At 32.3% G+C, this 25,802-nt stretch overlaps 1 protein-coding gene across 1 annotated transcript in view; it reads right to left on the bottom strand.

Moving 5' to 3' along the window:
* The window catches only part of LOC145277526 (translocon-associated protein subunit alpha-like), a 37,936-nt gene extending 13,728 nt beyond the window's left edge, over positions 1–24,208 (bottom strand). The window contains exons 1-3 of the mRNA XM_080128969.1: positions 23,869–24,208; positions 6,389–6,525; positions 2,676–2,772 (exon numbers count right to left, since the gene is read on the bottom strand). Coding sequence (XP_079985095.1) covers positions 2,676–2,772; positions 6,389–6,525; positions 23,869–23,944 — 310 coding nt within the window. The 5' untranslated portion in view covers positions 23,945–24,208. The remainder of the gene's footprint in view (positions 1–2,675; positions 2,773–6,388; positions 6,526–23,868) is intronic.
* Positions 24,209–25,802: the final 1,594 nt, after the last annotated feature.

Below are 25,802 nucleotides of genomic sequence, written 5' to 3'. Positions count from 1 at the left end.
GACATTTTTCTACAATCAAAATTAGAATAAGGATTCTAAACATAAGGCTTAGTATCATTGACTACTGATTTTAATTTTTGTAATAAAAAAAGTGATGCAAAACTAATCTGAGAATTAATTTTAACCCTCCAGTGATCCTAAACAATACTTTTGAATATAAACTATCTGACAGATTCTTTGGGTCAGTATTTGTTGTGTATATATATATTAAATTTTAACATTCGTTGATAATGTTTGTACAAGGATTTCACAAACAATACATTGTGATGTCATATTTGATCTCCCCCTCTTTCCAACTCTCACCATTTCTCTTTACTTTTTATTGAAATTTACCTTTCCTCCCACCATTTTTCTGAGTGATATGTTTAAAAAAAACTTCATTTTTTAAATATTGTTGTTGCATAAAAACTTCGAATCAATTTTTAATACAATTACTAGCATTACATGAATAAAATGTGGGACATACTCAGGAGAAACGGTTTTGGTTAAATAAAATTCAATAAATACATAGTATAATATAGGATAACAAGAAATATAAATGAAGAAGGGTTCAAGTCTTATCTGAGCAATACTTCTCTATACTGTATAACATATTCTCGTTAGTTATGCCATGAAAATGTTGAAAATTCAAAACTGATCAAGCTTAATTCTTGCATGGTAATTATGGTTATCAAAAAGCATCAAATATATACAATTTTGGAAACATCAGAAGTTGAAATTACATAAAAATTTGGACCATGATTGAACTTTATGGCCAAATCAAACGCAGGACTTCATTAACTACAATATAGACCAAGTAGCCAGTCTCTATGATGAACAGAATCAAAATTGACAAATGTATGACTAACGTAGAAATTAAATCAAACCCAAGTTACACTACGATCAATACTTTGATCAAAGGTTAAGGACATAAGGCTGCACACAAACAGTGGCAAAACAATGAACATACTTTGTCGAAAAAAAAAATAACCTACCTGGTAGGGGTAAAAAAAAAAAAAACCTACCTGGTAGAGGTAAAAAAAAATAAATAACCTACCTAGTAGGGGTAAAAAAATAACCTACCTGGTAGGGGTAAAAAAATAACCTACCTGGTAGGGGTAAAAAAATAACCTACCTGGTAGGGGTAAAAAAATAACCTACCTGGTAGGGGTAAAAAAATAACCTACCTGGTAGGGGTAAAAAAAAATAAATAACCTACCTAGTAGGGGTAAAAAAAAAACCTACCTGGTAGGGGTAAAAAAATAACCTACCTGGTAGGGGTAAAAAAATAACCTACCTGGTAGGGGTAAAAAAATAACCTACCTGGTAGGGGTAAAAAAAAATGAATAACCTACCTGGTAGGGGTAAAAAAAAATGAATAACCTACCTACTAGGGGTAAAAAAAAAACCTACCTGGTAGGGGTAAAAAAAAAAAAAAAATAACCTCCCTGGTAGGGGTAAAAAAATAAATAACCTACCTAGTAGGGGTAAAAAAAAAAAATAACCTACCTGGTAGGGGTAAAAAAAAAAAAAATAACCTACTTGGTAGGGGTAAAAAAATAATAACCTACTTGGTAGGGGTAAAAAAATAATAACCTACTTGGTAGGGGTAAAAAAATAATAACCTACTTGGTAGGGGTAAAAAAATAATAACCTACTTGGTAGGGGTAAAAAAAAACCCAAAAAACTACCTGGTAAGGGTAAAAAAAAATAATAATATAAGTTTGATATAAAATTAAGTCTTAAGTTAATCTAAAATTATTAGATTTAAAAACTTACATTTATAAATATAAAATTAAGGATATTTTATTGATTCAAGGATTAAAGTTCATATTTAAATTTAATACAATTTTATCACTAAAAAACTAAAATGTAGTTTAAGATCAAAATTTTATTATAAAGTAAGAATTTAAATAAAAACGTATTAAATTAGTTTTGTTTAAAACTAACAGGAGTCATTAATGAGACTAAAATGATCGAGAGCAACGCTAGAAGATTAGGAAACAATCAGTGCATATTCTAGGCAGCAGTCACCTCTCAAGCAGGTCAAGTATTGCGATGAACACAATGAAAAAAAACCAAAAAACAAGAAAAAACCAAAAAAAAAAAAAAAAAAAAAAAAAAACAAGAGCAGGTGTTCCCAGAATTAGAAAGAAGTACGACAATGCACTTGAAAAAGGCTAAAGAGTATACAATGACAGAAAAAGGAGAGTAGAAAGTGGACGTTGGGTTTACTTTTGGCGATCTCGTAACTCGTTTCCACTATTTTGTCCTTGTTTTCACATTCCTTGATTGATGTTTCTGATAAAGGAGGAAGAATTGCCGTTTTATGGGTCGGAATTTAACACTTATGATTGGTTAGTTTTTAATGTTGAAGTAGTATTTTTGTAGCTCCTTATATGAAGTGGGTTCATGGAGCGATTTGCATTAAAAATAAAACAAAGCAAAAACCATAATGAGGATAACAGCAGAAACCGAGTAAACGTTATATCATTTGGTTCAATAAATAAAAAATCCCTTAACAATTCTTGAGAAATTTTGCAAACATTTTACTCGGTTAAAAGAACCTGATGGTAATGATTAGCAAGATCAATCTAACAGTTTATTTCTAGCAAGTTTTCATTGGTTACTCTTGACTCTTAATCTAAGTTTAAGGGTTCCTAAAAATAAAAATTTAGAGGACACAAAGTACCCACCTGCTGAAGTGACTGGTCGGATAAAGAGTATGTACGTGTCAGCATCCGAAGAGGCTGTTAGGGGTTTCTCATCATCATCATCATCCTCTTCTCCACCCTGAAAGTAACAGTTTGACAATCGTAAATAAAATTTAGTTTTGACCATTTTCTAAAATGAAATAATAGTTTGTCGGTTTTACTTATTATAAATATGTTGTTGTATATTGTTGAATATCATTGTTGATTCTGTTCATCCATTATTCACAATTTAGTTTGAAATAATGTTTTCATTGTTAAATGAGCGAATTGAAGGACGCACTTTAATATCAGTTTTTGTTTCTTATTCTTTCATCATTTTAAGTTCAGAGAAATAAAAGATGATGATTACAAATAAAAAGATGATTATTACAAAAGAGTTTTCAACGCATTTCATCTCTTCAATCAGAAGAATATTTGGTAATATTCTGCAATCCTGTAATAACCTAATTGGATCAATTAGGGTTCAAGGATCACAGCAGAAATGGAGAAACAAGAGGAACAGCTTTTGGTCAACACCAGTTGTGTAATGTAGTGCACATTTTCACACAGGCGTTAACATGTAGATACCCAGGATCCAGACATTGTAGACTCAATCGCAAAGGAGACAAAGAATAGGAAAGAACTCCTGTTTCAAGTTTTAAGAAAAGACCTTTATTTCTCATTCTCCAGCCATGCGTGACATCTCATTACACCCATGTCTCTAATGTACTCTCCTTTTTATAGTCTTTTTCTTCTTCCTTACCGTGATGTCATTTCACACATGGCTCCGTATTTGAATATAGCCGCCATACGCATGCCATTCTGTAAGCAAATAAAAGTTTTATTTTTTATTTTTTTTTTTTTTTGGGCAGCAAGATTTTTTAACGTAACATGAGCGTGCAATTCGTTTTATTTACGAACAAAATGCCATGTGTAAAGGTGAAAGTCAACCTGTATTGACTGAAGGCTGTTCTTTTTATTTCCCCTTCTTGCATAGGTCCTTAAACCATAATTGATCTACCAAATGTAATATTACAAAAAGCTGCTTTGTGTAGTTTAACTGTGATATTTAATATTGGACAGAATTCTCATTTTTTGAACAACTTTGGTTCCATTAAACATAAATCATAGAAAATGTCAGAAAATTGAATACATCAAATTTGATATTGTGAGAAGAAACAAAAATAACGGACACGTGAATCATATGACAAGTGAAATGAGAGTTTTTAATTTGAGCCTGAATTTGAAAACCTGTTAAAAGATGTAACAGTATAAATAATATCCCCGCCCCGTTTCAAATTATGAATAAAGAATGTTTGCATTATAATCATGAATGCGAGTTAAATGTAATTAACGATGATCCAACCAGACAACTGACTGCCAAAGAATTCACAAGTTCTGTCCAAAGAATAACCTTAAAACAGAAGTCTTTTAGAGATTCAATTATCATCCTTTAATCTCTTTATTGTTATCTACAACATCCTCTTTGTTTTGTCATTTCGAGAAGACACCTTGCCAAGTCTAGAGCATGCCGAAGATAACACCATTTCTGCAGCTCAAAAAGATTTAATGAAGAAATAAAATTGGATGGAATGACAAACGACTAAAGATTGACCTTATATACATGGACTTCCTCTTCTCCATTTTGACTACACTATCGTAAGGTCTGTACCTACTTTCAGGTAACTTGAGCAAAACTTCAAAAAAAAAAACCCTTTGATATCAAGCCTCAAATTGACTTGTAAATGGAAAAATCCCTCTTGAATTTCATCGGCAAAAAGTGTGATCAACCATTACAGTAGGATTCTCGACAAATATGAAATTCACTAAGTAGAGAGTCATTTCTCCAACTGAATTCCTTACATTTTATTTGCCATCAAATAGGTAAATACTTTGGAGTTTTCACGTCACATGTCAAGACATTCAGTTTGTAGCAAAGCATGTGACCTAATCAGTGAAGTCTATTTCTGATGAAGTCTTTTGTAAAAGGAAGACTCTCCCTCTTTTTAAAAAGTTCTGCAAATTTGTTTTTTGCCTGTATATTTTTAATGAATGAAATCTAAAGAATTCCACAATGAAAACAAGGTAGTCCAAATGCTAGAAATTTTAAATGGTCCAACTCTGTATTTGCTTAGACTCTACAATCTTGAAAAAAACCTCCAAAAGCAATCCCATTTGCTGATATTAGTGAACTAAGGTTTTCTTTTGTGTTTTTCTAAGCTCTTAACATTCCATACTGCTTAAAACCACAGGTCATTTTTTTAATTTTTTTTTTATCAAACAACAATATGGAAACATTATATATATATATATATATATATATATATAATTTTATATATTAGTAAAAATTAGTAACTGTATTATTTTATATTTTGTTATTGGGGAAGTTGTATTATCCACTAGAGATCCATGTATTTAACAGCTGTCCAGTTTAAATCTCCAAAACAGCTACATGGTAAGCAGCTGATGATCCCCATTTTCTATTTACAAAATTTTAGTTAAGGTTTTCTCTTTTCATCCTCATGTAGTTAAATTCTGTTTTAAAATTGAAGACAAAATCGGCTTATGCAAATGCTAAATCTATTTAACAATTTTAGTTAAGGCCTTTTTTTTGTTTGTTTTTTTTTCATCCATATATAAATGAATTCTCTTTGGTCATTATAAACTTTTTAGAATTCAGATTATGTAGGTGCTTAGTCTGCGATTGGTTAAAGTTAATATATTTTTTTCTTTCCGGGAATCTAAACTGCATTCTTTATTTTTGCATTCTTTTTATTTAAAGCTTCTTTAGAATATATATATATATATATATATATATATATATATATATATATATATATATATATATATAAGCTTGTGCGTGTGCACATTAAACCTACTTTCAATTTTTGCTCTACAGACTTGAAAGTCAAGCAATAGAGGATTCGGACATGGAACAAATCTGATTTGTTTTTTTAAACAGTAAAATTAGCTAAGGGGACAAAATTGAAAAATTTGAGCTTGGCAGGCATTAGTCAGCTTTAAGTGCTTCTCTATGCATGCACAAATATACATTTCTATGCATGCACAAATATACATTTCTATGCATGCACAAATATACATTTCTATGCATGCACAAATATACATTTCTATGCATGCACAAATATACATTTCTATGCATGCACAAATATACATTTCTATGCATGCACAAATATACATTTCTATGCATGCACAAATATACATTTCTATGTTTAGGTTTAATAAGCTTCGATATGCACATCATCTTCACTCAGATGGTAATGAAATAATGCTGAAGAGCTAAATGTTTTGGCTTTGATTCTAACTGATGGAACCCAAGTCATTTTTTTTTAACCTTTTGAAATCACTACTATATATTGGGTACAATATAATAATAAATAGAAAATGAGCTCTGCAATAGATACGAAATTGGTATAAATTAAAATATACCAAAGCATATTTTATGACCGGGCAATACCAGACGGCCTGGCAGTCTATTATAAACATGAGATATGAAATAATTATTACACAGATGTAAATGTCAGTAAGTTGGAATGCATTTGGAAATAGCTTTAAACAAAGGTTAATAATTATATTGTTGTGCTCATTGGGAATACATACATCACTATCAACCAGTGCTGTAGTGGTTACGGAACGTTAAACGGGAATACAAAGGGCAATAAAAAAAACAAAAAAAAAAAAACACAGCAAACACTCACCTTATCTGTGACGGCAGATTCTGTTTCGGCTGTTCCTGTTTCCTCCGTAGCCCCATCATCAGTTTCGACAGTGGCTTCTTCTTCCTCACCCTCGACTAAGTCAGCATCTTCAGCCAAGGCAAAACCATTCTGACGACCTAAAAGATGAAGGCAATTATGCATATATCAACTAACAAGCAAACATTATTTCAAATAAAATTAAAACAAAAAAAAATAAAAAACGATTCTAATTTTAGTTAAAAGGTTTTTATTTAAACCTAATGTGATATACATGTCCCCTAAGCTAAAATCTTATTTAATATTTTAAGGTGTTTTACTATAGGGGCATCCAGGTTGTTAAGTTGCTGTATATTATGAGAATTTTTTTTATGCCAGTTAATGAGGGTTTGCTTTTTAGATGAAAAGTGTTCCCACTCTTTAAATAAAATCATTTAAAGAGAAAAAACAAAATATACAACCACAAAATGTGTCAAACAAAACATGTATGAATTTAGAGGAAGCAGAGAATTTTTTATTAAAAACTACAAAATTCTGTGTACGTTCACTTGTGTAAAATTTTAAAATTATGAAAAATTAAGTTTAATGAAACGCAAATTTCTTCTGAATTTCATTTTTGTTAAAATTGTTGCTGGGTGATTAAAATTGAAACGACTGCTTTTCTACAAACGATGAAGAGACATTATTTTAGAAAACAAAACAAAAAAAAAACTGTTTTGCTGCATCTTTAATGTGGATCACATGATTTGTTTCTTGGTAGAAAAATGTAATAAGAAAAGAGTTTTCATAGTTTTATTTTCTCCATTCACGAACCATAAAGTGGTCTAGCTTAAACATCTATATGTCAAAACAATGACATGTCTAAAGAAGTCTTTTTCACATTTGATTTCCATGATTTCATAAAAAAAATTAAAAAAAAGAAAAAAAAAGAGTACATTTCTTCTTCCCTACGTGTGACTCAGACATCACTTATATTTTTGCCAAGTCTACCTATCATAACATTAATACATTTAATTAGAAGGAACGAAAAAACTAATAGAAAATTAATTAAAATTAATGTTTAAAAGAACATGTAAATTAGCTAGATTTTTTGCAGATGAATGCAATTCCATGACTCAAAGTTATTTTCTTTTTAAATAAATAGAAAAGAAAAAGGTTTTTAATATGAATATCAAAACACACCAAATAAATTATATGTACTTAATTAAAATAAAGATTTTAATTTCTAAATAAATAAACGATCAAGTTTCAGTTTCAGGATAAAATCCCATTTTCAAATCATGATTTTTCTTTTTTTGCTTTATTATACTATAATAAATGTAAGATGTTAAATAAATCTGAATTTTCAAAGAAAGTCAATTTGTCTTGGCACGGTTAATTGTTAAATTTGAATAAAGAAGAATATAGACATTTTTAAAACATTGTTTTCATATAATTTTTTTAGAAATTTGATTTGAAAAGAAAAAAACAAATTCAAAACACACACAAACACATTGTTCAAAAAATGTTAAAAGTATACCCATATTCCTCTTTAATACACAAGTAGATAAAATGATAAAAATTAAAAAGACGTTTTTAAATTCATTAAATTTTCGATGGGCCTTGTTAGCTGATTGTTATTCAGCTGTTTATCTAAAAGGATTAAAGCCATAATCATTTTTTTTATTAAACCTTTTTAGAGTTTTTTTTTTTTTTTTTTATTTTTTTTAGAGTTTTTTAAAGACCTTTTTAGAGGTTTTTAGAGTTTTTTTTAATTACTTTTTAGAGTTTTTTTTAGAGTTTTTTTATTAGACATTTTAGAGTTTTTTTTAGACCTTTTTAGAGTTTCGGGGAAAGGCTTCTGCTCTTATTTTAGTTTTTCTTTTCTTTATGTTGCATTATTTTAGGTATAACATTCACTTATTCTGCTATTGCCACCATCAGTTTTATTCTAACTTTTCCTATCCTTATCCTCTCCCACCATTAAAAACATGAAGAAATATTTATGTGCTGGTGTCAGGTCGCATAAAATGATACTGATTTCAAAGGGTTACAAAAAATAAAATAAAAAAATCTATACATTTTTATTGTTTACTTTTAAAAATGTTTTTTTACTCTTTGAAGTCAATACCATTTTTATGCAACCCGACATTATCACACACAAAGATTTCTCTCCCAAAATGAAATATCCACCAGCTTAAATATAGAATTGATAAAATCGATCAGAATAAATTTTAAAAAAATATTTGTATCAAAATAGATTTACTTAGAAAGCTATCAAGAAACAAAATGGCTGTACTATATCAGATAACACAAGTACACATCGTGCGTTTGTGTTTAATCTTTACTGATCCTAACTTATCTCTTAATAATTTGTCTGATGAAATACAGTATTTGCAAGTGCTTATTCTAAAATATATACAAAAAAGTCAAACTCAAGGTCTCCGAGCCCCAAGTGTAGACTAGAGAAGCGGATTATTTGATTGCATCAGCAGAAAGCTTTAATCTCAACAAGCAACAACAATCTGTTAATTGAACAAAACATTTGTACATGAAACACATGAAAAAATATTCAAGTTTAAAACTAAAATATTGAAATTGAAACAAAGTTTTTTTTCTAAAGCAAAACATTTATAAATTTTTTCTTTTAAATCTCTTATTTCCATTCAATCTGTATCTTCGGTGGTGAAAATGAAATTTTTAAACTAAGACATGAACGGCAACAGAACCGAGAAAGTCGTTCAAATGAAAGGACAAATGTATAAAAAAGTCTTTAAAATTATTTTTTTTAAAAGAAAAAGATTTTTATGACACGATTTTTTCTATTGCCATATAGGTTAAAATAGACATTTCTTCATTTGTAAAATAGTTTCATCTGGTTTCCAACCAAAATAGAAAATGACTTTCTTGTTTATTATCATCTTGCAGATCCTTACCAAAAAGTTCAAAGATTGAAATCAGGATAAAAAAATTTTTTTTTAATAGTTTACAAATTTGATAATACAAAAAAAAACAAAAAAAAAAAAACATTCTAACATCATTATGATAAACTGTATATTCATCATCTTGTAACATAGCAATTTGGTGTTAAGAATCAACTGATCAATTTTTTTTACAATATGTGGTTTTAAGCCAAAACATTATTTGTCATGTTAAAAATAATATATCCAAAAATTACAAGAATTCATCAAGTAGAAAATTATTTATAGTTAAAAGTAATTTTTACTGAAAATTGGGGGAAATTGCATTTTCCCCAGATGTGAACATCTTGAAGACTGCGAATACATGGGACATATCTATTTTCACTACTTTAATGGTGGGCCTTTTTTAAGACCATAGCGATGTCCTTTTTGTTACTAAAAACAATAGCAGCTGTTCAACTCGATTTTTTGTAATTTTTGGATATATTACTACTTTCGACATGACAAATACTGTTTTTGCTTAAAATGACGTATTTATATTAAAAAAAAAAATCTGTCGACTATCTAAAGAAGCACTGGCAATTTTTACAGATTTCAAAAAACAGATTCATTCATCTTATTAAGATATGTCCATTCAATCCGCACGTTCAGCGATAAAAACGAGATTTTAAACTCATTTTAAGACAATGTCATTTAAAAATTTAAAGATTTAGAAAAAGATCATTAAAATGATGCAACTTGAATAAAAAAAAGATAACATTTTTTTTATAAAAATAAAAGTTCACTAAAAAATTTGAGGTTTATCTTAGATGATATTGAGAATATAGGCATAAGTTTCTAAACTAATCTGCAGAGTCAATTCATCAATATCAACGGTACTTTCATCTACATGAGAAAATTAGGAAACATGATATTTCATGTAAATTATTATATGAGAATGCATCAAATGTGATTGGACATTTGAAATTTGGATGAGTGCTTATGCAGATAATGACACGAGTAAAAGAAAAAACTTTGATCTACTTTTCAGACAAAACTAAATATCCTCATCCAAAAACTTGGGAAAAATGGAGTGATTCAAAACTAAAAATCAATTTTATTGGATTTTACACAAGTTGTCCATTTTAAGAGAAATGTTAACATTTGCCAAAATGATTGAATAAATTCTCATCTGTTTATAGATAATTTCAAAATTCCTTAAGACAATAAAATTGATTTTTATATTTAACTAGCGGGGGGAGGGGAATGGTAAAAAAAAAAAAAAAAACTAAACTGAAAGCAAAATTTTGTAAAAAAACAAACAAAAAAAAAAAACGTGTTGGGCATGAACTCACAAAGACCGTAAGTGAGCACCCTATCCATCGAACTAAGATTCTAACGACGCTATCACATTGTAAATTTATTTAAAGAAAATTAGAAACTCGTATTTGCATACGCATGTTAAAGATTCAGTGTCATGGCAAAGATTTTTACATGACCCTACCTTCAAATCAAACAACATTTCTACATGAAATAATGGACCATTTTTTTCTAATTTTTCGATATTATTTGTCCGAGAGATCACTCTTTCTTATGATACCATGTTCATTCTGCAACGATCCGGAGGACAAAAGTTTTTAGCAGACATATGAACACACACGCAGACGTTTGAGATTTATATAATAGACTAGCGAGGGGTACCCAGCGTTGCCCGGGTGTTTGGAGGTGTGTGTGGTTTTGGGTAAATCAAAACTCCGGGGGGGGGGGGTGTTAAAAAAAAAAAAAAAATGTTTTGGTAGGTAAGTATGAGGATCGAACCTGAAGTTGTACATTAAAGTGTGAAAAAAACTAAAAAAACGTGCGACGTTAACCATTGTGTCACCACGAGATGCTAACGGAAACACGTTTGAATTTATTTAATTACTTAGATTAGCAGGTGCACGTTTTAATGACTTAATGAGGTCAACTTTTGACTGCGGGGTAGCATTTCATTTAGTGCGGGAATGCTTTTTTTTTCCCCTTCCAAGACGTTGGGGGTAGAGGGAAACATTATAGGAAAAGGCCTAACCTACATGCGTCGAGCGAAAACTGTTGAATATTTATCTTCCCGAAGTCAAGCAAATTAAATAGATAGGCGAGCTCCGTTGTTAACTGTGAGATATTACTATTTACATGCGATATAAAAATTTTTAAAAAGTTGCTAGGCGACTGACCGCTTCTCTGAAAAGACATACAGAAAAAGCGAACACACATACACACATTTTCGCTTTTATAGACTAGCGAGGGGTACCCGGCGTTGCCGGGGTGTTTTTCGGTGTGTGTGGGGGTGTTAATGCAAACCTAAGAATAAGCGAAGTAAAAAAACAGAAAAACGAACGTTAAAAAACCCTGCTTAGCCGGGGGGGGGGGGGGGGAACAGACCCATTCTGCAGATGGTGTTCGTCATTCTATCATTACCCGACCCAGTCTTGTGATCCCCAATCTGATTTTGACACTAGTTTTTGCAAGAAATGTCATCCTGCCACATAGTATCTGGTATTCCCAAATGGTTACCCATCTGGTACTGACCAGGTTGCTTAATCTCGGTGATCGTCAAGAACTGCTGCCAATGTGATTATGTCATATATAACTGAAAAACTTAACTTTTAACGTATATGTCCAAATTCTTTTTTTTTTTTTTTTTTAAATAAATATCTTCATAAACTAATATTATTCTGTAAGCAATTATAGTCATATATCAGTGATATCATTTGATTTAAAGGTCATTTTATGATGCTGCAGCGCAAGTAAGAATAATCAAAGTAATAATTTTAAAAAGTTTTACAAATAATAAACTGATTTTAAAAGATGAATGCTTTTATTCAACAAATAAATTATTTGTCAACTAAAGATGACAGAATTTTGTTTGTGGCATTTTATATTAAGTTCTTTTGTAATAACAAAATGTAGAAAAAAAAAAAATTACAAGAATCAAATGGCACATTTCGCTTTCAATTTCTCCTTTCATGAGTTTTTCTGACAATCATAATATTCACCATCGCAGAGACAAGATGGTCTCTGCATTCGATCAATAAACTCTTCCCAATTGAATGAATCTTTTCTATTTTTGGTTGTTTCATGGAAACTTAGATTTTTTTGGAAAGTTAATCCATGAATTTCTGTAAAATGCTCGTAACATTAGCAAACATTACTTTTGTCACCAAATGGTGCGTGTTAAACAGAAAATCTAATGTTAGATTTTCTGTTCAACACACACATCCAACAGCTGACAGTCACACCATGTCTTTCTTTCACAATGTATATTTCGTGGTGGTAGTAAAATATTACTTTCTGCAAAGACAAAAATATTTCAGTTAAAAACATTGTCTTTCTCTTATGGAGTCGGTTATTCAAATGCTTAGTCCTTGCGCAGAATTATACTTCCTGGCAGAGTGAAAGTCAAGATTTCTGTGTTTGGTAATGATATCATAGTTTCATGTTGTGCCATACCAACATTGCAAAGGCACTCACTCGATATGAAGTTACAGTAGCTGCCATCAACTGTAGCAAATCCAGTGAGCTGTTGTTGGGAGCTTGAAGTGGACAAACTTCTCTTCCCGTTATTTTCAACTAACCAGCTGACCCCATTTGGATCTTTGGCATTTGGTTTGAACAGTCAGCAGCTGGAAAAGAATTGGTCAGAAGTCCAGTCAAAGATCAAAGTTTGTGGTGACTTCGATTCAAAGGAAACTTTCCTTAAAGGAGTGTGACATGCACCACTTACGATTTTCTTCTCATTCTTTACTGATTGGTTGTACAACTTCTACCTGTGAATCACTTATTTTCACATGTTTGCTATTCTTGCTAATTTGAGAGAAGAAAATGGTATGTTCACATAGAGGTCTGTATGCAACGTCCAAGTAAGAGAGGCTTAAGAATGTCAGATATGACTAGTCGTAGGCATACCAAAAGATCAGCGTTTCTGGGTTGCACTTTGTTAGAAGATACTCAGTGGGTCCCTGTCATTGAGAACCTTTCCCAACTCCATACCTGACCCGTTGGTTAAATCATTGGAAACTGAGAGGAGAAATGCAGTCTTTCACTGAATGCCCAGCTGTGCTTAGAGCATTGCCAGGGATCAGGGTCCTTGCACATTTTATTAAACTATATTAGAGAATTATTGGTGGGTACTGCTTCAGATCCACTTAGGGAGTCGCTGGGATAGTCAGAGATCTTCTCTTAGTGGTTGAGCAACAGGTCAGGGTTATCTCAACAACCCTGAGTACCTGGTGACTGGTTTTGAGTGCACTGCTATTTTATGCCAAATTATGCAGAGATGGCTTGTCAATCTCTTATGTCCATGCTGTGAGAACCATGAAAACCAAATGGCTGAATATGCCTTCATCAGTTGCAAAGTTTGGCAACAAAGCCAGAGAGATAGCAGCTTGCATTGATGCAGAGTGACCATTGGTTCTTGACATAACATCCACTATCAACAATGTAGTCCCACTGTAGTCAGACTGGTCATATGGGTTGCATTTGTTTCCGATTGGGATTTGACTGTTTATTTTAAACATCAGCTAAAAGTGAAGATCAGATGCAATTGAAAAGATTAAATCGCACACAGTTCAATAAGGGGTTAGGGTTTATTATATTTATGCATCTGACAAGCGTGAGTTCTCGGCTTAAGCATGATACATGTGGTCTTGAGTTCCGCAGAATCTATCCCTTTTAAAAATTTATTTAAAAGGACTCTTCATTCGTGGAATGAGTCCTAGTCTTTTTTTTTTTTTTTTTTTTTTTTTTTTTTTTGACAGCCTACAAAAACACTGCTCCTCATTTTGACCACTACTAAATATTATTTCTATCTTGGAGGACACCATTCATCCTCATAGTCCATCCTGATCTTTATTTTTCATATCAGTGGTAGCACTTACTCTCATTTAGACACCAATCTGCTTTTTTTCGTTAATCTGGAAAACAGTGGGTGGGCTGGCACATAGCAAAGAATTGGGAGAGTCTTACTAAATTTCCCCATTAGCTGAGTATTTTTCATTTTTTGGAGGTGTTTGCAAATTTCTCATTCCCCACCAACTACTCATGTATATTCATTTTTGTAAATAAAACTTCATTGCAACTACTGAGGATCTTTTAAGTAGCATTAAATCAATAGAGTGAATATGGTATTTTGGTGATGGTATCTAATTTAGAGTAGGTAAACATTTTTATTGTCAAAAGATGGCATTCAACCTCCCATCAGCACCCAAAACCAAATTGGGTGTCATGCTTGAACAAAAAAAGATTTTTATTTGATTAAATTGATTAGCAAAGAGCAACAAAGTGTAGTATCTGTTCTGATACTACACTTCATCTTTTCTGTCCTTGGTTAATGAAAGAAATCCTTTTAGACAGAGACAATTTTTAGTTTTGTCCTATTCTAGAATGCCCCTCCCCCTCCCTTGAGGAGAGGTGAGTGAATTTTCTCCACATAAAAAAGTGTTTTCACAGGGAGGCAAGTAAATAGTCACACTAAGAAAATACGATTCTGACAATTGCCTGATTAGCTGCTAAAAAATTGTAGCAGACACAAATTCAGATACAATTAAAAGAAATCTTTCAGATGGCAGCAAATAGATGGCATTACCTGAAAGAAAACAAAAGTAGATGAGGATAGGTGATTGATACATCATAAAGGAAATTATGTCGTAAACCAACAGCTTCTTGTGGATAAAACAAAACACCAAAATACTTTAGTAACAGAGCGCGTATGAAAATAGTAGCAGCAGTCAAAGAATGGATGGCAAGCGACTGCATTAGAATAGGAGCAGCGTTTGAATGTGTATGCAAATTGGCAAGTGTGCTTAGGTTTGCATCTGAAGAAAAAAAAGACCATGTAGTTGGGAGAGAGAGAGAGATAGAGTTGGTGCCGAAGGAGAGGGACATGCAAAGTGAAGGCAAAAATGGGTTGGCTGTGCCCAGCAGGCAGTTGGAAGAAAGAGAAATATCCTCCAGGAGATAGACATGTGGTCCTGCAGTGGCAGCAAAAAACTTTTTAAGTTGGTGTCGAGACAGGGGAGAAAGAAATTTTGTTTCTTTTCGACAATGCTGGACAGCGTGGGGGTTCGAGAGAAGTTTGAACTGTAACAAACATGGTTTAAGTGTAACAGTCATGTTACATTGTGGACGGACTAAATATGACAAGGAAGTTTACCAATCAACACATCTGAAACATAATTATAGTGTCATAAAGTTTCTTTAGTAAGCAGTTAGGAATCAGCTTCATGTGGTCCTTCATCAGCAGATTTAAATCTCACTTTTTGTGTTTTCTATGTTCCTAGCCTTATTAACAACTAGGAAATCATTAACAACTAGGAAATCATTAACAACTAGGAAATCATTAATAATGATGAAAACGTTTCATTTAATAATGCTATTAACTATGCAAACAAGTTTGTACACTAAAAAGCAACTTTATACAAAAATATCAGAAACAGATTCCATTGTTTAACAAGTTCATCTTATTTTGTCACTGAGGAGATAGAGTTTAATAAAAATAGAAAAAAAAAAGTAATGTGTTCGGCTGTAGCGATCCAAAGGTTGCCTTTTCATTAGCTACAACAAAGATATAGGGGAGAATGTCAATTCATTCCCAGGATTAATCAACTTACCCTTGATCCTCACCTTATTATGCCGAGTGTTTAGCAAGGTGAGAGGGCATCAGTATCATTTGAGTTTTTAAAATGACTCAACTAAGGACTGAACCTGAGTATCCCAGTTCATTAGTGAACACGCTTATAAATAATATTAACCTATAAACATCTCTTATCCATAAATTAAGAGATTTGAATTTTCATGTACAAATTTGACTGACCGGTTAAACTAACATGTTATATATATATATATATATATATATATATATATACCCACACACAAAACTAAGGGCAAAAGTTATAGGCCATTGGCTTAGAATTAATGCTTTATATGAAATCGATGGTTGAATAGGTTTCACTTTTGCATTAAATACTAATCAATATATTAAGCCATAACAAATGCATCAAACAGATACCATAATACTTATTTCACTGCACCTTATTATAAAGATCAATACAAAATTTCAACCAGGTCAATCCAGTAGTTTCTGCGAAAAAAGTGAAGCAGACAGACTAAAAGAAATATATATAAGAAAAACTTCTCAAAATCGAAATAGTTCAGACAGCAGACCTTGGACAAATAAAACGGCCCGATATCCTTCCAGACAGAACTTTATAACAATATAAATGGAAAAGCAGCTATATACCAAAACAATGCAATCAAATGAACCCGTGTTAATCTTTATTAAAAAGACTTCTTCCTGAAAATGAGCAGTTATTTTTTTGAACACGTGACCATTTTTCCTGAAACAATACTGTAGACATATTGATCCTTTTTAATTTCCAAAATTGCATTTATCGGCATTTAAATTTATTTGCTGAAAATTATAAAACCGTCAATAAATTGTCCTTAACCTAAAAAGATTCCTTTTCTTTTGTCAAAAAACAAAAGGATTATAAGTGTCCAAGTTGACATCTCAAGTACAACAAGACAACAATACTTTCTGTCGATTCATCACCTGAATTGATTAACAATCCTGTGATCAACCATTTATGATAATAGAGTTTAAAAAAAACTCTTCAGAAACAGGATTTTCTAGTTGAGTTAAAAATAACATGATATCTCGTCTCATCACATAACATTAGATGAGTCACCACTCCAGAACACGAGCTCATTATCACAATCCCTGGTTGAACATTTTTACATGCCAACATGTATTGGACAGCTGTAAGAAATTGATGTCCAAACACATCTCTGGTCACCTCTTTATCCCCTTTTCTCAAATTCATCCTGATCATGTCCTCCCATGTTAATTTGATTGTATTGAATAGCCTTGTCCTCCACCTAACGCAGCCATAGTGTAAAGGTATTAGCCTAACGAGGTCTGTCTATCCATAGCTCTGACTGAAATATGTTTGCAAACTAAGTAACTAAATATTTGTATAAAAAATAATCTTACACATACATATATTATCACTTAAATCAATGTGATCAGAACCAGTATGCGCACATGCAAAAACCCACTTAAGATGAGTGGTCTCAGCAATGACAAGTGCAGGTTCTGCCACACAGAGTGTGAGCTATCTGACACCCAGCTGTAAGGTTCTGCTGGGTGATGGCTACTATACAACGTGACACAATGGAGTGTGTAAATATCTCTATTGGATCAGCTGTAAAAAGTTGAACACCGAATGCAGCAGCAAATCCTGGAAACATGTTTACCAGAAAGAACAGTTGGAAATAAGTCATACACCATCCACCATGACTATGCAATTCTTACAGTTAGAACCTGATATCATGATGAGACAAGGAGAAAGAAGCAACCATAGCAGAAGTTAGTGTCCCCCAATGATGCTTGGTTAAACAGAGCGGAGAGGAAAAGATAACGAAATACTAAGGTCTTATGTATGACATGAAAAGAAACTGGAATCTTAGGAAGATCGCTATCATTCCAGTAATTATAGGAAAAACTGGACTCATGAAAATTTTTTTCGAAAACTTCACAACAAATATACCTGGCGAACCAAGTGCAAGAGAAATACAAATAATTACACTTAAAGGGACAGTTAAAAAGATCTTTCTGTTGGAATGTATGAGATAGTGGGTGAATGTCAGGCATCCGTTAGGATGGCCCACCTTCAGCTGAGACAAAATAAGAAAATTAAAAAAGTGAGAAGCAAATGGGAAGAAAGAAAAACATAGCTGTTTTCGTAACATGAATTTCCAGATAATGACTATACACAAATTTAGCTCTTTGTGAGTGTGTATATAAGAGATTATGTAACCAAAATGTATCTACAAAAATTAAGATAACCACATCAGTGCATTGATCAATTTCTGAAATATGCACACATGAGAACAGCAATATATCTTTATTGTCGATGACGATGATAGATGGTTGGTTGTCAGGGAGATGCATATAAGTTGATGGCTTGATTTTGCTTAGGTCCAAATCATCAACCAACTGCAATACACTTTTCAGTTGTTATTATATAACCATTTGTGACCACCTGAAACGCTGCCTTAGGACAACTTTGTCACTGTAGTCACACCCCAAGGATGTTTTAATCATTGTCATTTCACTGAAGTGACTCGACTTTGTTCCAATTTGATTACACCTGTGGAACCTTTTACTGAAAATGACTTTTTCAAACATCATACATTTAACTTATCTTCTTTTTAACAATTGATCAAGTTTGTTTCTTCCCATGCAGTTTCCTGTGTAAAGTTCATAATTTTTATTCAAATGACATTTTGGTACATTTGATAATTATTTTATGTTGTTTCTTTGCATTTGGTGCAAGGTTCACACTTGTCAAAATCATTTCTCAATACACACAACTTAAATATTGAACAATCTGAAGGTACCGTAAAATCATACAGAAAGATGTAGCCTACATCAGGACATGCATCTAGAAGAAAGAAAACATCTATGGCTACTGTTGCTTCCAATGATGTAGACCTACGCTTTTTGAGTCATAGTGGCAGTCACTTATAGAATGAGATAATTTTATGCAAAAACCTTTCCTTTAAAAGTTTCATCCACAGATATTGCTTGAAAACTACCAGGTCTTTCTGTTTTCATGATGGTAGTCAACATTCAATGGAGGCTTCTAAAAATACTAGCATCAATGACAAAAGGCTCTGGGATTAGTTTTGCAGAGCTTCTTGCCAGAAGTATTCATGTCAAACACCTGTTGCCAAACATGCAAGTCTCAAGCAGGACTTAAAATGCTACATCAGAACAACATTGCTGGAGGTGACAATGACTCGGTGGTTAATGACACGGAGTGACAACCAGGGTATGCCAAATTATAATCCAGTTTGTTCCACAGAAACACTTTCACTTAGAAATATTGACAAGCTTCATGTGGTCCCTCCTGTAAGTATTTATTTCTCCTTACAGACACTCTTAATGGAAGGTGTTCTGATGAACTAATAGCAGTAGTGTCCCCTCAACAAAACCTGACTAATCTGACAATAAAAAATACCTCATCACTCTTAAGGTCCCTAGATGCCAGAAAACCTACTACTCAAATAGTTTCTTCCCTCAGACTACTAGATGTTGGAATTCCCTCTTTTCTGCTTCCCTGATAGTACTAACCTGCAGAATTTTAAATGTAATGTGAACAGATACCTTGTTACTCAACTCCCCAAAATCCCTTGTTAGGCATGATGGCCCCTTATGCCCCAAGTAGCAACATGGCATGTTTGGAGTTTGAAAAAACAAACAAAAAAACAAACTTTCTTTTCACTAGAACGTTCTCAGACTGAATTCTCATTATTTTGCATCGTCTTCAGTTCTCAATAAAATAATTTTGTATTGATCAACTGTTGTTATCCTTCCATTTGGTAATGTCGTATTCTCTCGGCAACATTGAACCGTTTCACAAACAATCAAGCAATGCTGAGAAAAGTGCTAAGATATATCGATTTGAAAACCCGTGAAAGAAAATAGTGATTGTATAGAACTCATTGTTTTATAAAAAATGTGGAGATCTTGTGAGACCCCCCCCCCACCTTTCAACCCTATTCATCTCCCATGTTCTTATCAAAATTCTTAAGCGACTTACTGCAAATGGACAATGCAGATTTCATGTCACACCAAGTTAAAACGCCACGTTTACTCTAGAGCACGAGGATGCAGATCCTCAGAAATATTGTGGATAAAAATATGGTTAATGTAGCAGGATGGGGTCCCAAAATCTAACTTCACGGAAAGGTGGGTGACGTGGTACTCTGTGACCGGTGTCAAAACAGAGCAATCCCTTTGAATTAGAGTGCCGAGTTAAAAATACACGATTCTAGATATTCATTGAACAACGGACGATTTTTAATGTTTTTATATTCCTCCTAAAAAAGATTTGACATAGAATTTCGGCTCAATTTTACGATAGTGTTTTTCTTTAGTTTAGGAACAAACACATTTCCACACTTAACTTTGATCATTAAATTTTAATTCAAGTCAGAATGAACAGTTTAAAGCTTTCAAAATCGTTTTCGAATTTTCACACTCTCTAGGGAGATATATGATGAATAAAAATCGTCATAGCGATAATTCGTGGAAAGTGATTTTAAAACGTCTACCAGAATGCAATTTTTGTTTTGAATTAAAGTTTATAGGCATTAAGTCAATGGTTTCTTTTTCAACTTTACCCTTCTTGTAAATTTGAACCAGTGGGAAAAGCGAGGAAAGAATTATGAACTTAAATCTAGTTTCTTTTGCTGTCATTTTGAGGAGATAAATACCTTTTTTTTGCATCCATGACCATGAAAAATCACAAAATTTTGTTAAATAAAAAAAGCAGGTGTCTCTAGGAGAGTAGATACGATACGGGATCGGTTTAAAATTAAGAATTCCAGATCCTCTCTCTCAAAGGGAAGCACTGATTGATTACAAAATTTGCAGTATGGGCTCTGTTGGTATTCCCCGATGGGTATGCTTCAGGCAATCAATCAAACCCCGCTTCAGAAAAAAGAGGTAATGTTTTAGAAGACTGCGCCCGAGATCAAATAGAACCGCACTCCACTTTGACCGAAGCTAAAGGGCCTGCTCTAGGTCGTTTGTGTAAATTGCAACCGAACTCAAACATATGGCCAATTATTAACAAATGGGTCATACATCGCTACATTCGTGTTAGATAATAAAAAAGGTCATTGACATTTCAAGTCACAAATTTTATTTGATATGAGTAAAGTTAAATACATTAATGTTATGTGTATTTTCAATATTTACTTTAAGAATGCTCAATACGCGAGTAGAGCTAGGAGCAAGTTAATGACCATATATATTTTCATAACTTACTATTTATTAAAATTTTCATAAACCTGTAAGGAAGGTATAAAAAAATTAATTATTCGACAAGGAGTACAAATAAACAAGAAAGACATTCTGTGGAGTTTCGAAAAATAAGCGTATTGGAATAAAATCCCAAATTTCTAATTATTTTTAACCAAACTATTATTTGCCTCAAATGATAAAATTGAAATCAAGTTTCTTTTTTTCCGTTATAACGGGAATATGTTGAAAAAAGATTTTATTTCCTTAAAAAATAAATAAAAGGGGTTTTCCGGCTAAGGCTGCCCCCCTCCCAATGTAGGGCAAGTGCCCGCGTGTGCAGATGAGGAGGGAGGGGATTCTCGAACTGCTTACGTGGACCAACTGAACCTCTGGGACATCAGCACACAAAAATAACCTTTTAAACTTTTAAAGAAACTCATTTTTTTTTTTTATTACTTTTTCTTTTTTTTTTTTTACTGTTATTCCCCTCCCCGCCATTGACATTTTTTTTAACTTTCAAGAAAAAAAAAAAAAGGGGGAATCAATTTCGTTTATGTTATCGAAAACATTTAACAAGCATTTTTGTTCAAGCCTTTGTTTTTGGTACGTGACAAGAAATAAAAGACATTGGTTATTCTAATATATAATTACAATATATAAAAATTTAAAAAATAATTTTTGTGTCATTGTACTCTTAAACATTTATCTTGCTGTATTTACCCGACACTCCACAACTTAGATTTTTTTTTTCAAATATGGACACGTTTACAATTTTCTTTAATACGATGTTTTTGTTTTCCTCATTGCATTATTTATTTAAATATTTGGTGCTATAACAAAAAGGTACCGTTCTATTTTTTATTATGTTAATGTTAAATTCAAGTTTTACTGTTTCTTATTAAATTAATCATAGTTACAAAACAGCTTCTCGACGTTAAGAATGGGTTTCTAAATAACGTTGGTGTACTGTTTCAGTATGGTACCTTCTCTGCATAAGTACTAAATATTAGATTAATAATAAAGGGGGGGGGGAATCAACGGTATTATCGAAGTTACATATAGACGAGAAACACACCATATCTGATAATTTAAATACAAAGGTTAATTTATTTTTATAACTCGTATTCTGTTTTGTTGACATTTGTTTTTTACTTTTACAAAAATGATACGAGTTTATAACATCCGATTTTTACAGAAAATCAACTGAAAAAAAAAAAAGAAAAAAAATGGTACTAGTCACTGCACACTGCACTTATTGCTCCGTGCTGAAACATTATTTAAAAAGCCATTCTTAACATGGGGAGAGAGGGTGTTTTGTACCTATTCTGTACTTTAACCTTACAATTGAATAAAAAAACATCAAAACTTTAAACTTGGAAATACGATTTAAAAAATAGCGCGGATCAGTAAGTGCCTTAGCACCCCATTCTTAACATTGGGAGAGGAGGGTGTTTTGTAACTATTGTACTTCCACCTAACAATTTAATAAACAAACAAAAAAAGATATCGCGAAACTGGAGTTTGTCAAAGACCAGGTAGTTGCTGTAGGAAATCTCAAGTGAGCTCCCTCCATGTTAAGCAGAAAAAAAAAAAAAATAGAAGTTCAATATCAAATTACATCTTTAATATTTTTTATTTTGTACCTACATCTTAAATCATTTCTATAGAATTTGAAATTTCAAAAATCGAATAAATCGTATTGAACGACATCTCTTAAAAAAGAACAGAATTTGGGACGCTGAAAAAACATACACAGCCTTTAAAAAGCAAGTTCTGCAGTTTAGTAACCGTTCTGAAATAACATTTAGAAAACCATTCTTATCATGGGAGGGCGATCAGACTGATCGCCGATCAGTTAATATGCTCGGTATGAAATTCTAAAGTAATCAAACAAAATATTTACATATAAAATAAATTAAACCTTAAGTTTAAAAAAAAGAAAATCCTACAAAATAAAATTTTGAATAAAGCTGAAAAACGACCGCTAACTGAAGAGTCAAGAGGGTTAAAAAACAAATCAGCTGATTTGCTTGCACCAAACAAATTTTAAATCAAATATTATTATTAGAAAAAAAAAAAAAAAGGATATGAGAACATGTTTTCGAAATAAAATCATCTTTCTCGAATTATATATTTAAGAAATAACATTTTAATTACAATATTATTAAGTAGTCGTTTTCGAAAAATCAATTTCAGTTATGCTGTCTGCTACCGAAGAAAAATGCGGACATGCTTGAACCGGCTTCTTGGATTTACAACAACGTGCATAGAAAATAAAGAGAAAATCGCTATATATGAGCAATATAGAATATATGAACCGACATTATTATTATTATATATGGAATATATTTCAAGTCATTTATATATTATAGATCCACGAATTGAGATCGCAAATGAGAAGTTCAAAGTTTACTTTTTGGGGTCCACATATTAGCCATATATGAATGGCAGAGGGGGTGCGTCAAAAATCAAGCATGGCTCTCAAATAATAAAAAAAATGTATATCTACAATTATATTATCTCAAAAATGAAAGATCGGATATAAAATAATAATTTAAAGAAAAATAGGCACATAATCTTGATGGTAAACCAATTCTGGAACAATGTTTTTTTTTTTGTTCGTGTCTAACTGACCCTTCCCCTTTTCCTAACTGCCATCGAAATGCCACGTAGGAATTAAAAAAAAAAAAAAATACAACAGCCATACATGAACCAAAAGAGTCTAGATTAATTTCGACATAAAATAAACTTACCGCTGTTCATCAAATTGATGGTCGTTGGTAAGACAAGTAAAAGAAAAAGGAAAAAATGTCCTAAAAGCTTCGCCATGGCCGATTTGTAAGTCTTTCGTTTTGATTTAACAAGGATGATGCCGGATAATTAAGGTTCGGCTTTGTAAATTCTAGTCGTGTTGACGACAGCCTAACCGGAAAAAGGAAAGTGAAGAGGTGACGGTGTGCCTATTTAAATTTGTATCGCCTTATCTGATAGGTCAAAATCATTAGCTATTAACCAATGAAAATTAAGTTTAGGGAAGCGATAAGGTACTTAACGGCGAACACACATTTCATTTCTGAATTATTAAATTACTCTAACAACGCTCGTTTTTTTTTTTAATTAAAATTTTTAAAAAATTATTATTATATTTATTTATTATTATTATAAATTTAATATTACCATTTATTAACGTTACTCTAATGTATTTATGTTTTAATTATACGTAAGTAAAAACAAATTCTTAGGGATTTTGAGAAAAATTCTTGCAGTTTACGCGACCAAAAATATAATTCGTAAGACCATTTTAAATAAATAAATAAATAAAATAAAAACACTTTAGGGCGAAGTAAGTACTATTCTTAAAGAATATGTTACTTTTTTTGGTAAAGTTTTACTTGGTTTCTACCTTTAAATTTTTCTTTAAAATGACGACTTTTAAAATTTTTCGAGTATTTTTTATTTTTTATAGATTTCCGCATATTTTTGGCGCGCTTGCGCATACAACAATGACCACCACTTATCACATAAAACATACATTGCTTAATATCCGGAAAACGTACTTACTTGCGGAAAATTTATATGCAATATTCGTTTTCAGCATACCTGAAAACCTTTAATAGTCGCCATTTTAAAGGAAAATTTTAACATGGAAACAAAATAAAAATTTACCCTTTTTTTAATCAGTAAAAATTAGAGAATGATCAAATTTCATTGAAATTTTTAAATCTAACATCATAGTGATTTGAATTTTTTAAAAGTTATACACCAACATGTTAACATTCAATGCTGCCAAGACTAAGCTTGTTTCCTTTAATAATTACAAAAAAACCTTCTCAACCACCAATAGCTATGACTAAAAATACATTACCGTTTTTTTTTTTACATGCAGTTCACCACTTATCAAGGCCCAATGGTCACTCGGGGATAAGGGTTATTGTGTGTACAGTAATCAATGGGATAGTGTAGCAATAGTATTGGAGAATCGATAAAGTGTCATTATTTGAGGGGGGGGCGGTTCATCATGAATTTGTTTGTGTTGGACTTGAAGACATCTAGGTTGAAGTCGGGAGGGAAACAGGCAAGCGGAACAGAGTTCCACAGGCGTGCAGTTCTAAGAAAGAAGCTTTGTTCATGGAATCTACGTTTTGATTTAGGCACAGATAAGGAGTGGGGAAAATTATTGTGGTGGTTTCAGCTAGTCGGGTGTTTTTTGAAAAAGATTGGCGACCAGAGAATGGAGCTCAGACGAGCAGTTGCCATGGAAATAACGATAGAACAAAGACAGGCTCGCTACGTTTCTTCTGTGGGAAAGATGTTGCAGGGTAGAGAAAAGGGCATCCTCCACCAAGCCACGAAGTCTATTTTGTACTCTGTCAAGGCAGGATAGGCTGTTTTTAGCAGCTCCTGCCCAGATGTGGCAAAGTACTTTGTTCAAACTCCTCGGCTTAATCTTCACAGGGAGCATGAGTTGGGACAGATACATTGAGGGCATTGCCAAGGCCACCGCAAGGAAGGTGGGCTCTCTCTATCATGCTAGAAAGTTACTTACACCTGAAAGTATCCTGTACCTCTACAAAGCCACCATTCGCGTATGTATGAAGTATTGTTGTCACATTTCCGCCGGTGCATCTGCTATTAGTCTTTCACTGTCATCTAAGCTTCAACCTCTGTCCCATCAATGAAATGTTGC

The sequence above is a fragment of the Euprymna scolopes genome, chromosome 6 (assembly GCF_053919585.1).
Source record: "Euprymna scolopes isolate OS-2025 chromosome 6, ASM5391958v1, whole genome shotgun sequence".
Classification (NCBI taxonomy): Eukaryota; Metazoa; Mollusca; class Cephalopoda; order Sepiida; family Sepiolidae; genus Euprymna; species Euprymna scolopes.
The sequence above is the reverse complement of the archived record's forward strand: the minus strand, read 5'-3'. Positions and strand labels throughout refer to the sequence as shown.